This window comes from Meriones unguiculatus, chromosome 9, assembly GCF_030254825.1.
Source record: "Meriones unguiculatus strain TT.TT164.6M chromosome 9, Bangor_MerUng_6.1, whole genome shotgun sequence".
NCBI classification, from domain to species: domain Eukaryota; kingdom Metazoa; phylum Chordata; class Mammalia; order Rodentia; family Muridae; genus Meriones; species Meriones unguiculatus.
In genome coordinates this window covers 62,722,690-62,738,120 of record NC_083357.1, presented here as the reverse complement: position 1 = coordinate 62,738,120, position 15,431 = coordinate 62,722,690, and the positions used below count along the sequence as shown (strand labels likewise).

General features: G+C 42.1%; 1 protein-coding gene across 2 annotated transcripts in view; it reads left to right on the top strand.

The window, feature by feature from the left end:
- Elp3 (elongator acetyltransferase complex subunit 3) overlaps window positions 1-15,431 on the top strand; it is a 72,680-nt gene that overhangs the window by 41,285 nt on the left and 15,964 nt on the right. For both annotated transcript variants that reach the window (XM_021654470.2, XM_060391345.1), the window contains exons 11-14: window positions 6,543-6,633; window positions 9,151-9,216; window positions 10,671-10,898; window positions 12,000-12,081. In XM_021654470.2, the coding sequence (XP_021510145.1) occupies window positions 6,543-6,633; window positions 9,151-9,216; window positions 10,671-10,898; window positions 12,000-12,081 (467 nt within the window). The remainder of the gene's footprint in view (window positions 1-6,542; window positions 6,634-9,150; window positions 9,217-10,670; window positions 10,899-11,999; window positions 12,082-15,431) is intronic.

The window sequence follows — 15,431 nt, the reverse complement described above, 5'->3', positions numbered from 1 at the left end:
CAGCTAGACATAAGATTGGAAACCAGGTCATTTTGCTTGAAGGACTTTGTTAAGACACTGGTCCAACTCAGTTGGGAGTCAAAGAGCAACAGCCACAGGTCTGTTGAGGGTAGTTCTGTGGTTGTGATAGACTTTGCCCATACAGAATGTTCAAGTGTCTTGACATGTCTTCTTACTCTCCATTGGGCCAGGAATCTGTTACTGGAACTTTCTCTGTAGCTTAGAGATTGTTTCCCAAAATGTAAATTAGTACAACAGGAAGGAGGAATGTTACAAGAACATTAGCAGAGGCAAGAGGCTATGTGGGTTTGACTTGGACCACCCAGTCCCAGAAGCGGCCAGTTCTACCCAATAATGAAGAAGCCTCCTGTCCTCTTACTCCTGTAGCCAGTGAGTCAGAGGCAGCAGAGACACTTGTGCAACGTGAAAAGCTTCTTTTCAGGGACCTAGGAAGCAGTATTGTGAGCCATCATCCTGCCTACACAGACTGGGGCAATAGGACTTGGGGGTGACAGCAGCCCTCATCTTTAAAGTGTCCGAGGAGAGGAACCATGGAGTATGCAGACTATAGGCTTTGAAGGACGCCCTCTGCTTCACAGACACAGGGCATGGTGAGGTCTCTGGAAGGTGTGGAGTCATCATGCCCCGGGGAGTCCAAGGACAGCTGCTTGAAGAGTACAAAGGTCCAAATAGAAGTATGATACTTATTACACAGGTTTTTATTCATAGAGATTTGGGGTTGTGGAGCTTACTGTGGACTAATTAGTCCAGGAAAACATTGGTGTTGATAAACATGGGGAGAATTTCTTCAAGATATTTTTTGTTTTTAGTTAGGTATTATTACTACAATATTAGTGTGACTATCTACATGGAAATTCATATTCTTATATTTTGCTACTTGCTTTTACTGTTTGTGTGTGTGTGTGTGTGTGAATGCCGCTGTGAGCATGTGGAGGTCAGAGGACAGTTTCAGGGATCACTTCTCTTTCTGCCATGGGTTCTGACTGGAACTGAAGTCATCAGGAGTCTGCCCACTGAGCTGTCTCACCATCTTGCTATTTGGTTTGAATTTAAAGTACACACATGTGGATGGCATCATCTTCATGGAAACAGGCATTTTTGTGGTACCAGCAGGTGATCCTGGAGCCAACTTCTCAAGGATACTGAGGGATGCCAAATTGAATTTTGAAGTGACTCAAACTTAATATAGACTATAAGTTACCATTTGTCATCAGTAATCACTGGAAATTTAGTTGCCACTTGTACAATACTGAGGTAATATGTAAGATTGCATATGCTGGTCAGTGTTTACACGGTGTGGTTTTGCTGTGAAGTCAGTGCTTCATACATTGCTCTGCAACCATGTTCATCAAGGTAGGATATATTAACTTTCAAGACGTATAATCCCTTCATGTCTAGCCACACAGTCCTCTGTCCATATGAAAACGATGATGTTTTAGGACTTACTTCCAATCCCTTCAGCACATGTGTTAACAATGACTGTTTACAAAATGTCCTTGTTCGATGGAAATTCATCTTCACAGAAACTGGTAAATAGGACAGTGTTTACATGAAATAAGCCAGGTACAGAGAACCAGACACCAAATGATCTCACTAGTGTGGCGTCTAAACAAACAGATCTTACACAAGTGTAAAGTAGAACCAGGCTGGTGTTTCTTAGGTGTTCATTCATCAGTTGAAGCAAAACTGCAGCTAAGTAGGAGGGGTGGTTGCTGTGATGATGCAGTAGGGTGGATAGAGCTGTAAGGGTGCACATGTTAGGGAGCGAAGTAGCCCGGCCATGTAAAGCTTGCCCAGCAGGTGGGGCCCTGGGTTTAATCCTAGCACCATTGCCCCACAAAAAGGCAGTTACGATAAGAGAAAGGATTTGGAGTGTTCTTGTCACAAAGAATTGATATTATGGGGGATAGATTGCTAAATAATGTGATAACCATCTACAATGTATTGCTATCAGAACATCACACTGGGACTTTTTATATATAGTTATTAAAAGCTTATATATAATTAATTAAAAGCTTTTAAATAAGTAAATAGAAATATTAGTATCATTTTCAGGGCTATACCGTAATGGCAGCATAACAGCCTCATTTCCATTTGTCTTACAGAGTAAAATGCCATTGTTAGGCATGGGTTGCATAGGTTGTCTTAGTTGCTTTTATTTTGTTTTGATAAAATACACTGAAAGGGGATTTTTTTGTTTTTTGTTTTATTTTCTTTTTTTTAAGTTCACAGTTCCAGGCTATAGTCTGTCGTGTCAAGGAAGAAGTTGCAGTAGGAGTCTGGGGCAGCGAAAAGAAAATGATAAATACTTGTGCTCAGCTCACTTTATCCTTTTTATGCAGTCCAAGATCTCACCCTAGGGAATGGTCCCACCTACAGTGGTTGTGTATTCCAGCCTCAGTTTACCTAAGCAAGATAATATCTCACAGTCGTTCCCAGAGGCCAGTCTCCCAAGTGGTTCTAGAGCTCACCAAATTAACTCAGGTTTCTTTTCATTTCCCCCTCCTGGAACTCTACTCTCCCACCCCTTGTTTTGTTTTGTTTTGTTTTGTTTTGTTTTGTTTTGTTTTTAAGACAGGGTCTCTGTAGCCCTGGCTGGGCTGAAACTCGTTATGCACAAAACAGGCTGTCCTGGAACTGAGGGAGCCACCTGCCTCTGCTTCTCAAGGGCTACGATTAAAGGGTGTCCACCATGCCTAGCCCTCTTTGATTATTATCCTAGTCTCCATTATAGCTAAAATCAATGTGTATCAAAATTTTCACTTCTATTAGTACAGTCTATGATAATGGACCTATATATCTTTTATCATTATTTTAATGTTTTAAGTCCTTTTTGCAAAAAAGAGAACCATAAATGTGATAGAGTTTGCTTTGAATATGGATACAATTAATAAGGTTTTCTAAAGAGATTATGCCAGTTTGTGTAAATCATTCCTAATTTTATCATATTCTCTATAATATTGCATGCCTTTAACTATGTTGAGGGTATGATTTGCATTTCCTACTACTGGAGATTAGCTTTTGTCTTATATCTGATTATCACTTTGTTCTTTCTTACATGACTTGTTTGTATATGATTTACAAATCATGGGATCCAGATTACAAACATGGTAACACCCAAAAGATATTCATAAATGTTAACTCATTTTGAATCCTCCTACCTGGACAGACAGGAAAGTAGGGAGCTGACAGTCTCTGCCAGGATGGGACACTCAGAACATTCTGACAGCAGCATTCTTGGTATGAAATGGCATCAAGTATGTTTAAAATGCTTAAGTTTCATTTCAAGGAGTATCAAAATTTATACTCAGATTGAAGTAAAATTTGTTATGTCTGAACCTCAAGAAAGAAACTTTTATCAGGAGCTGGATGATAAAACTTTAAATGAAAATGTAAGTAAACAGCATAAACCTTACTACAGAGGTGCAGAGGAAGGCTGGAGAGATGGCTCAACCACTGAGCACAAGCACTACTATTGCAGAGGACCTGAGTTCTGATACCAGCACCCACAACCACCTGTAACTCCAGCTCCGGGAAATCTGACACCCTCTTATGGCATCCATGGGTACCTGTACTAGCATGCACACAGAAACGCATATACATAATTTAAAATAAACTAAAGCTTTTCCCCAGGTGTATAAAGGTACAGTGCTCAGTGGCTGAAACAAGTGGTGTTTCACTCAGCCAGTTTCTCGCTTCAGTCTTAAAGTTTCAGGCAAATAATGCAGGTCAGAAAACTGCTGTTGTCCTGGCATGCCTTGAACACCTCACCCTGATGTAGAGGCTGTCAGTTGGGCTTGTAGAGGAAAGAAAGGCTTCCTGCTGGGTATTCTGCACGTTATTGGTTTTGCTTGAAATCATAGTCAGGGGTGTCTTTCTGCCATGGTCCTTTAGGAACTCAGTCTGTTTCTACGTCATTCCACCTCATAGCATATTCTACCAGCCACAGTTGGCTAACAAAGGCGAATATACAGGCTTTACATGGTGAGAAAGGAGCTAATACAAGTGAAAGCACCATATTTTGGGTTTTTCTTCTGCTTGTCTGTCTTACTGAGATTACGTTGTGTTTCCATTGGTTATTTTCTACATCCCGACCCTTCCCTGCCTCTAAGCTATTGCATACTTTTTAGCTTTCTCACAGTTGAGTCCTGAGTGTTTTTATGAGGCACATCCTGCTGTAAGGTTCTATATTCTGGCCCTGAGGAGGGTAGTCAGTGATTAAGTGTAAAATTCTGTCCAGGCACATGATAGGCTCTGCATTAGAGCGCTGCTGCCCCTGGGCTATTTGACAGCTGTCTGCTTCGATATGATATTAAATCACTGTGAGGCGTCAGACTAGGAATACCAATTTGCAACCAAAGCATGCTTCTGACGCATAAGAAACTTCAGACAGAAACAGCTTCAAACATCATTTGGAAAGGTTTTTGATGAGCAAATTGTAAATATTAGCACCTCTAAGCTTGAAATATTACCTGTTAAGCCAATAATCGCATGTGTAATTTCTCTTTATGCCAGGAAAGAGACTAGATTGAATTACTTAGAGAAACCTAAAAGGAATTTTAACTCCTGCCTCCATGAGGCAACAAAGTCAACCGCAGCCTGATCCGAGTTCCAAGCATCAGAGGGTCACAACCCGACCTGTCTGAGTATGGAGTTGAGATCCATCATGCACTGCTCTTCGTGTAGCTTAGCCAGTGCAGGAATGTGTCCCTCAGTTCCAGTGAAGGAGACTGTCTCTGAGAGTTGCAGTTGCCACATTTCTGTTCCTTAATGACCAAGAGCTTCCATCTGCTGTGCTCCAGGCATGTCACTACCAAAGACCATTAAAGCCATTTCGTTCTTGTAGTGACAGGCATAAATTTAGAATGTTTATGACCTGGTGGCAGCCTTGAAAGGCCTCGAATTGCCAGGGCCTCTCTGGTAATCAGAGCATCTCTGAGAACATCCAATCTGTGTGTCTCACAGACTACCACCTGCCCCGCTACCCCACTGTCACCATCTTGAAATTGTTAGAGTTTTATAGTAAGAGGCTACATGTTCTTCTGTGTACTAGGTCCCACAGATTATATAGCAGCCTCCTGGTAAGTGTATCATATAGTTACTTTAACACAAACACAAACAAAGCAAGGTTACACTCTGACCAGCTGAAGCCTAGCCCTGCATTTCTTAGTGGTTACTCCAGTTTTATCTAGTTCACTGTTCACAGCAACCTTGTAGGATGTAACTACCACAAATAACAAGACACAAAATGTGTGTTGGGTATTCAGTATTAACATGGCCCTGACCATCTCAGGTTAATTTCAGACCATGCATATTACAGTGTTTAGAAATATATTCTAAGTTCTAAAATATTAGTATGCTCCTATGAGAATAGTCAAATATTCCATCTTACTATACATATTACTATAAAAATTTTCAACAGTAAAAGGGCCTTTAGATTTTTTTTTTTATATTTGGCTCATATAATATAAGCAGCAAAGTTTAAGGAATGTATATATTCCTTGCTAAATAATTTTTACTTTAATAACCATTGTGTGATTTTCATCTGATTATTAACTTAAACTATACATAAACCATAGAAAGCATATGTGCCAACTCGTTAAATCATAATCAAAGCCAGTTATGGTGGCACACTCCTTTAATCCCAGTTCTTGGGTGGCAGGGGCAGGCAGATCTCATGAGTTCGAGGCCAGCCTAATCTACAAAGCGAGTCCAGGATAGCCAGGACTGTTGCACAGAGAAACCCTGTCTCAAAAAAAAACAAAACAAAAACAAACAAAAAAAAAACATAGTCAAAAACAAACATATTCCTTGCATTACTCTCTCTCTTTGGGCCTCCTGGTGTGTTTCTCTTTATAGTCTCCTCATGGAAACCACTGGGTTCTAGAGCCCGATAGATTCGTGAAATGGTTTTTTGCTCATTGATCAGCTTTCTGGAGCTAATATAGTATAACCCCTAACCTCTATACCAAGGCAGAAGATAATCTAATTTCTCAGCCTTAGGCAAGCTGTTACTCTCAAGCAGAGCCCATTCTGGTTTAGATTTTGGGCAAACGGGGTAGAGTCTGTGAGAACAGTCATAGGGAAACCAGGTTTTGAACTTCTTCGTAACTTCCAGCTACTGTGTGGGAGTAAAAGTGTGTGCAAAAGTGGTTTATGATTCAAAATTGTTCTTTCTCTCCATTAAGTTGAGGTTTGTTTCTTTTAATTGTTTTACTTAGTAAAGGCATCTAGGTAATGACTCCCAGGCATTTGGGCAGATTCTGTGCTTTGTTCTCTAATGTGACTTCCATTAGCTGTGTTTCACAACCCCCCTAAGAGGTGGGTAAAATTCAGCTTTGATGGGAAAGCTGGCGTGTAGGGATGCTCCCAGCCTTGCTCCCTCTCTTTCTTAGGATACTCTATTTTTGCTCTCTGCTCCATAGCTGTGTGGCTTCTCTCTTTTCATTTTTAAAATTTCCTGCTATTCTGCTATGGAAGATGGTTTACATTTTTCCACAATTGATGTTTTCCTCCCACAGAGACATTCCAATGCCTCTAGTCAGCTCAGGAGTAGAGCATGGCAACCTGCGAGAGCTGGCCTTTGCAAGAATGAAAGATCTTGGAATACAGGTATGAGTCAACGTGGCTGTCAGGTAAACTGTGAAGAAAAAAGAATCTCATCACACGTGTCTCCAGGGCTGTCGCTCTCAGGCAATGCTGGTACCAGTTGGGTCAGAAAGTTTGTGTATTTAGAGGTGTTCTATGTACCTTGTAGAAGCTGAAGGGAGTAGCAACAAAGGCTGCCACTGTCCCTTTGTTGTCCTCTGACTTCTCTAACCTGTAGCTTTATATTCACTGAGGAGCTTTTCTCTCCTGACCCTAATAAAACAAAGGAAGCTATTAATTCAGCAGCCTCTGGAGGGACATGAGTTTGAAATGAAGCATCCTTGTTGTAAATAAATATAAATGAGGGTTGGGCTAGATAATATTAATTGTTAGCTCTAAGATTATCAGAGCGATATTACTTAAACTGCTATCACAAATGAGACACAGATACCTAGTAGATTTAAAATTGCCTTACTTACCTTGGGCCAGGCAGGTATTTCACTTACACTGTCTCAAATTCCTTACCATGCATGTCCTGGTGCCCATCCAGTGCCGTCTGCCTGAACCCTCTTCATCTGGGCATTTTCACGGAGTCCTTTCTCTTGGCCCACGTGGGCTTTTTTTTTCTCCATGCTAACCCATCATGGCATCGTCCTTCCTCCTCTCTTTCCATCTGTCTGTCTCCCATGATTCTCTCTTGAACCCAAAAGCCTGGGGGGGGGGGAGGACCCTTACCCACGTCTCCCCCATTCTGCCCTGCCCAGGTATAGGCTGTCTAATCAACCAATCAGGTATGTTTTAGACAGTTTTACAAAACAGATCTTGAGTGCCAGTAACACATAATCAGACCAACCTCCAACACATCCTAGAACCTTGTAGGGCTTCTAAAGAGATGAGCTAGGATCAGTGGCTGGCCAGTGCAGCAGGAGTTAGCTCTGCTTTCAGAAACCAGTGCCATCAGTTGGGAGAGGGCGAGGGGATCTGTTGACTGTGTTTTCAAGCATGGACTGTGCTTTCAGAGAGATGATTCCAAGAATGGCACAGCACACAATTTGGGTTTGCCCATAATTTATTTTAGACTTACTCAAATTATCATAGAGGAAAAATTTTTAGATGTTGTCCAGAAGAGAACATTTGAATATTATTGATTTGTTAAAAAAAAAATGTAATAGACAACGTTTAGAAATAAGCAAGTGTATGTCTGCTAATTAACAGCATCACACAAGACTGTGTGCCTACTCTCCACTCTCCAGCTGTCCTTCAGCACCATCTTCACTGACCTCCTCAGAGCCTACTTCTAGAGGCCAGAAGTCCTGGTACTGGCTATCTCCCTGTCTGTTGTTCCTTTTTAACCCTGCCTCATCTGCTAAGTGACCCAGGAGTGAATCCAAAAACCCAAGTCCCATAGGCAGTTTCTTACCAGAAAGTAAGTACATATCACCCCTGCCTTAAAACAAATAAACAAACAAACAACAACAACAAAAACTCCCGGAAAGAACAAGAAGGAAGCAGCAGGTACCAGTTGACTGAGTGTAGGTAGCCCACAGACACACACATACACACACACACACACACACACACACACACAGTCCCCTGTATGGCAGTGGACTGGAAGATAGCATCTGTTCTTAGTAGATAAGCTACAGAAACTGGTGGCCCTTGTTTGTTGGTTTCCCAAAGCATGGAAATAACTTTGTTTTTGTAAAACTGAACAATGAGCTTTTATACTTTGTTAAATTGTCTTGCATAATACTGTTAAATTTTCTAGCATGATTCTGTCTCACTGGTAGAAAGTGTTAGAACCCTGAAAATGTATTTATGGTTTATTCTGTAGAGGAAGAATATGCCGTAGAGACAGCACTGGATAATGCCAGGCTTTTATAATGATGAGTGTCAGGCTGTATAGGATACACACTGGGTTGAGGAGTAGGAGTAAGTGTTGTTTCAGGTCGTGACCATGCAGAGGAGGCATGGCATTGACACTGTCTCCCAGGAGCTGGGCGCACCCAGCTGTGCTCACGTCCAAGAACCATTGTAATTGTAGTTCAACTTGTGTCCTATGAGTCTAGGCTCCTTCTATATCTTCCCTTCCTTCCTTCTTCCACGGTCCTTTCTTTGGCAAGGAAACATATCCTTTATATGCATCTTTTTGACATATGTGAAATGATACAATACTAAAAGTAGTAATGTCATACATAATAAAGGTTTTAAAAATTTAAGAATTTGCTTTTACTCTCCTGTGATCATATTTTGGGACATATTTCAATCATTTTGGTGTGGGGTTTTCACAGTCAAATCTTTGGGCAAAACTGTTTTCTGACTTTCTAACTTAATGTTTTTCCTCAAGATTATATATGGTCTCTTTGAATTCTTAATTCATTTTAAAAGGAAAACACAGTTCCCTTCATCAGATTTAATAAGGATGGCTTTGTTAAGTTTTCCTTCTTCTGTTTCAGTGTAAGTTATGTCCAGACTTAATCTGAGCCCAGGATTTGTTTTAAATGAACAATGAATGAGTCACTACTTTGGGTTTTTTGGCAGTGCCGAGATGTGAGAACCAGGGAGGTTGGAATTCAAGAAATTCATCACAAAGTGCGGCCATACCAGGTCAGTCTGCTTTAAATCTGCTCCAAGCTTGGGTCCGCCTACCCACAGGGCAAACCCAGAAATGAGTGGATAACTTAGCAGGGCAGAAAGTAGCCATGAGAGCCACTGAAGTGTGGAATAACCTGGCTAGGAAAACCAAGGCTGGACCTCATTTTTTCATCGGCACTGTAGTTTGGGAAATGTTCTGAGGAGGAGCTGCTCCGCTGCCACTGGACTCTGCAGTGACTCTTGACGGCGCAGTAAGGACTCGAGTTCCAGTCATTTGAGTGCATCAAGTATAAGTAGCTGTGGATAACTGGTGGCTGCCTTCTCGTGGAGGGCCTGGCTAATCTCAGCTATGTAACCGGCAAGTTCTTGTCCTTTGGTAATAACCCAGTGAGAAGATGGCAACAGCTAACTGGCTTCCCCAGACCTTCAGCATTCAGCTACCTGAGGCGTTCCAGATAGCTTCCCTTTTATACATATTTAACCTCTAGCCTGGTGCAGCATTTTCTGTGGCATGCAGTTCTTGGGACCCCGTGTGAGAATGAGAAAGGTTGGAGTAGACAGTCTCTGCATCAGTGGTTCTGTTCTTAGCATGAACTGTTGTTAACATTAAAGGGCCTTTTGAGGGAAAAAGCAGACCTGACAGTTAATCATTTTGGCAAATTCTTTATCTAGTTAGATTCCAAGCATTAAGCTAAGGGTTGATTTTGCTTTGAGTATAATCCACCCATATATAGGGTGTGTCTGTTATAGCCTTACCAAATATATAGAATTCTGAATGTACACCTTTTGCACCATCATGTACCTAGAATCGTCTGTACCATGGGTTGAGGAGTCAGAGTAGATACAGATTGCTACCACGGAAATGCCGCTTCCAGCCATCCTCTGTTCCTCTGTGAGAAACTGCCTGGCAATGGGACTTCTACATATTCATCCCTTCACTAGGCATGTTTCACGAGCCGGTCCAGTGTTATACTTTTCTTAAATATTATTGTGAAACAAGAGACGAGGACTACCCCCTCACACACACATATATCATAGGTTTTAGTAGAAGTAAGGACTAGCCAATGAAACCATTCAATATCTGACAATTTGAAAGTGGTGGGGGTGGGGGTGTTGTCCTAAAAGCTTCGCGTGTGATTTACTCTGTAGTTTTATCTTAGGGACAATTCATGGGACCTCATACAGTTAGAGAGAAGCAGTCACTGTGCTGGATATCTGTAAGAATCACAAGGTTAATTAAGTTCAAATATTTGTAAAATGTTACTTTGTTTAGAATAGTCTATGAACAAGGCATGAACTCTTGTTAATCCTGTGCTATTTGAGAGGAGGCAAATAAAAACCATAATTAGTGATGATTCATTCTTTGTTCCCAGCTGAACATTAGCCTAAACACATCCATGTAATTATAAAAATGAACTTGGTTCTCTGATTCTGAATGAGACTTTTCATGGCTTTTTATCCAACAGGTTGAGTTGGTACGGAGAGATTATGTTGCCAATGGTGGCTGGGAAACCTTCCTGTCCTATGAGGACCCTGAGCAGGACATTCTGATTGGCCTCCTGAGGCTACGGAAGTGCTCCGAGGAAACCTTCCGGTTTGAACTGGGTGGAGGGGTCTCCATAGTCCGAGAGCTGCATGTGTATGGAAGTGTGGTTCCTGTGAGCAGCCGTGATCCCACTAAATTTCAGCATCAGGTACTCTGCATCCTGAATTCTAACTGTTTTATAGTTAAGAGAGTGTTTGAAATAGGAAAAGTGAAAAGTAGGGTGAGGAGGGAAGGAAGAGGGGGGATGAGAAAAAGCAGCACAGGAACAAGGCTTCATTTCAGTCTTCAGGGCGTTCTGTCTCCATGTTGCTCCCTTGCGGTTCCATGGGTTCCAGGGGTTACCAGATACACCCAGTGTATCAGGTTCAAACAAAACTACTTCACTTCCTGTGGACTCAAATGAGGTGATGACAGGAAAGTGCTTCACGGGTGTAAGTTGTATAGTATGTATGAAACCCTGTTCTAACACCCAGCAACCTAAAATTAGAAATCTGTATTTTTAAGTTTCAGGAAAATGTGTTAAAAGCAGTAATAATAGGTTTAGGGTAAACCCCAAATTGGATGATGTAAGAAATTTGCCACATTCCAAACCTTTTCAGAAGTGGAAAAAAAAAAAGTGGAAGGTGAGTTGAATAAATAAGATGTGTTGCCCCAGACTCCTGTCAGCTGGAGTTGCCTAGCCCTTACCTGAAGTGCCCTGCGCCCAACCCAACCCCATCACCCAGATGCCAGCTCTTGTAATGCTCGCTTCTTTACTAAGTCACTGAGCGTGCCCTGGGCAGGATCCACTGCTTGCTTTTTTTCTTACTCATCGGTAGATTTTTATCACTTTTTAAAATGTATTTTACCAACTGTATTTTGCTTTGTGGACCTTTCTTTTCTTTTTATTGATTAAATTATTTATTTACTTTATATCCTGATCGCAGCTTCCTCTTCCTTCTCTCCTTCTAGTCCCTCCCTCTCACCTCCCCTTTCCCCATCCACCCCTTCTCCTCAGAAAAGGGGAGGCTTCCCATGGATATCAACCAGTTTTGGCATATCAAATTGCAGTAAAACTAGGCGCATTGTCTATTAAGGCTAGATAAGGCAGCCCAGTTAGGGAAAAGGGATGCAAAGGCAGGCAGTGTAGTCAGACAGCCCCTGCTCCCGCTTTAGGAGTCCCACATGAAGACCCAACTGTTACGTTGTGGGCCTTTCTTAATGGGCTCTCTTCCCTTCTTAATCAGGAACTCCTTTATCCTCCTTCTAGGGCTTCGGCATGCTCCTGATGGAAGAAGCAGAAAGAATAGCTCTAGAAGAGCATGGATCTGGGAAAATCGCGGTGATTTCAGGTGACTGTAGAGAGGAGTTTCTGATTCATCTGTTTACATTTCACACTTGACACCACAATGAGATCCACTCTCTTGCCTCTGTATGATTACTGTGTCCAAAATTGGTCCAAGCTGACAAGTGAAGGACTTACGCTCGAACCTTGGGGAATTTCTGAGAGCAGTTGGACTAACTTGAGCTTCTAGAATCACTGTCCCTGAGAGCACCAGGCCGGTAACCTGTGTGCATGCTCTGCTTATCTGACCTGTGGTCACTGTGGTCAGCTCCTCTCGTGGCTTTGTGCCAGCTCCTGTGTGTGGAGATGGACTTTGACAGATGTGAACACTGTGGAGCCTGAGTTGTCGGTTCAGAGCCAGTGCAGCTCTTGCCCTTCCATGCGCCACTGTTGCCTCTGTCCCCGAGCGGCAGCCTTTTCACTTGGAGGGGAGAGGGTGGGGGACAAACTTTCCTCAGCTCCTAGGGTCCCAGGATAGATTTGAAAATTAAATGGACAAAGACAACAGGATGAAGGTATGAAAATTAATATAAACTAAGTAAAACACAGGAACCTTTCTGGGAAAATGAAGACTGGGAGATGCATGTAAATGTAAGTTTAGTGAAGAGTGGAAAGTCATGGGAAAATGTGATAGAGGAATATGGACCAAGGGCTATAAACCCAGGACTTAGCAGGCCTGCTAGTTCATCCTGGCACCTTTCCACCTTTAGAGATAAAGATGTCCTTCCTTCCAGTTTGAGCTGGTAGCTCTCATAGAGGTGTCTTCAGGAGCATAGGGCAGGGAGAAGGTCTGAGCCCTTCCTGATCCTACTGTGTTCTTAACTCTCCATCTTTTGCCAAGGCAACTAAATGGACTTGTGTGTTTTGAATCCCTGAAGAGCCTCCCCTGCTGACCAATGATAGCTTACAGTTGGGGGAGGAAACATAAAAGGGAGATTTGGGAGGAAGCAAGAAATGATGGATACCTTCTTTTATTCACATTCTTCAGTGTGGTGTCCCTAAAGGAAAAAAAATTCCAGTTACTCTAGGGAACCTCAGATGTGAAATGTAGAATCAAGATTTAGGATACATTTGTCCCCAGAATTTACTTTGTTTTCTTATTTGACTACCACATCCTAGAAGCTTATGAGTGGCCTGAGGAGAAAAGAAAATTTTATGAAAATTAAAGTTGAAATGAGGTGTGTAAAAGAAAAATCAATAAGAAGTTGCCAGTTAATAAATCAGTACTGGTACCCAGGTCTTTATGATTGCTCTTACAGAAATATAGCCACACAGGCTCACCTAATTGTTTAGTCTGGCTTGGGTTTTTGATGTTACCCAGATTAATAATGTATTTCTTAGCAAGTCTAGATTTTTTTATTTTCTCCAATACTTTAGTCCCATAAAGAAGTGCTAGGTCAGAACTAATGAACAAGCAGTAAGAAACTGTTTCCATCTCCCAGATTACCCTATAGTTGGCCAGAAGTGTCTGGAAAGGGCATCTGGCCTCAGAATGCCTTCTACCTGTGCGTCTGGATGGGGCTGACAACACTGAAACTGGAGGCCTTAGTGTTCTTAGGAGTCACCCACAGAGCTTGCTAAAGTCATTTTAGTGCATTCTGGCTCTTTAGGTCTAGTTGGGGGCTGAGAGCCCACAATTGCTAATCAGCCAGTGTGCTGCTTCTGATTGCCTTCAGACCACATCCAAGAAGCTAGACTTTAATATTATGCAAGTGCTATGCTCCCTTTCCAGTCATTAAGGTTGTAACTGTCTGGCCTATAGCCCTACATTCCCAGGTAGCATTGAGACACGTGATTTCCTGGTGTCTTTGGGAGCCTAACGAGTTTTCCACTTTCCATCACTGCCTTCCTGACATTGATTTCCTTCAGAAGTATCCACCCAGGACCCCTGACTTGCCTGAGGTCAAATCCAGTTGCATATAAGAGCCTCTGTCTGGTTTTTTTTTGTTTTTGTTTTTCTGTGCAGGGTGTCTTTCTGAGTGAGAGTTGGCATCCCTCCTCACCAGCTTTTTATCATAATCTAAATGATAGCTCGATTTCATGTCACCTGTGTGGTGAATTTCTAAAAGAATAAGAAGTAACTCGCTTAGAGAAGTGGCTGAAATGCTGGGTCTCCTCCCTGGCATCCTGAAGAGAGTTCTAAAGCCAGAAAGGGTTTCTATAGGAATCACCTGGAAGAGCTTCTTGAGACTCAAGTGAGTTCTTTAGAAGTCTGGGAGTCCCATCATTGTCATAGGAAAACTGCACATAGCCTCCTTGACTTCCTGTTTGACTCTGACCAGCCTTCACAAGGAAACAGTGAGCACATTTGCTCTATGGCCGGTGCATTGTGTCTCTCTTGCTTAACAGTGTATCACTGGTCGGGAGTTCTGCTGTTCAGTACTTGGGGGATAGCAAGTGTTTAATATCGTGCTATGTGTTGATGTTGCTTTTTCTTTCCATTTGTTCACTTTGGCTTTGTTTTTTTTTTTTTTTTTTTTTTTTTTTGAGTATGGTGGTGCTGCTGCTGGTGTGTGTGTACGCAAGTGTTCGTGCTCACATGTATGTTTTAACTGGCATTTGTAAAAACAAAAGTCAAACAGTTGCTCTCTGCACCCTGATCCTTAAAACAAATCTCTAATGACACACAGTGCTGCTGTTCGTGGGCTGCATTTCAGGAACAGTGCCATTAGACATAACATAGAAAAGACATGGCTAGTGGGGTGGGCAGGGAGCCTTGCCAGCCTGTGATCTAATGAATTTCATGGTCTTTAATTCTGTATTAAAACCAGGCCCATCAGTTTATCCGTGATGGTTCTAGTCTGGCTTCTTAGTTCTCAACAGGACTTGTTAGGTTTTACTGGTTACACGTAACCAGCCTCTTTTCTGATGCCGTAGATGATCCTTTTAGTGGATTCCATTTCATTCCCAGCTAGGTATTTGGTGATGCTAAAGTTCACATAGGCAGTTTCCAGCCATGACACCACTCTGTTTTCTCTGATTTTGTTTTCAGTTTATAACTCCATGTTCTCTATGAGTCCGTGGCTTTTTTCAAAGTCACAGACAGTGGGGCATGGCTTTCTGTCATAGCATGATTCGTGAGGAGAGCAGAGACAGGGTCATTTATCATTTTGTTGGCCTAGCTGTAAGAACCACGCATTTATGTAAAACGTTGAAACTTCCGCTCTGATTCATTATGACCTCCCTTCACCTTGGCAGCAGGTTTCCTCTGCTACTTAGATTTATGGTCTGGGGCCCCACCTCTAGATAGGGTTCTCAACTTCACCAGAGCTCTGACTTGAGTCACTGGCCAGAGAGCTTCTGTGTATTCCCATTTTCCCTGTTTAAAAGCAGTGCTTTCATCTGTTATTTCCATGT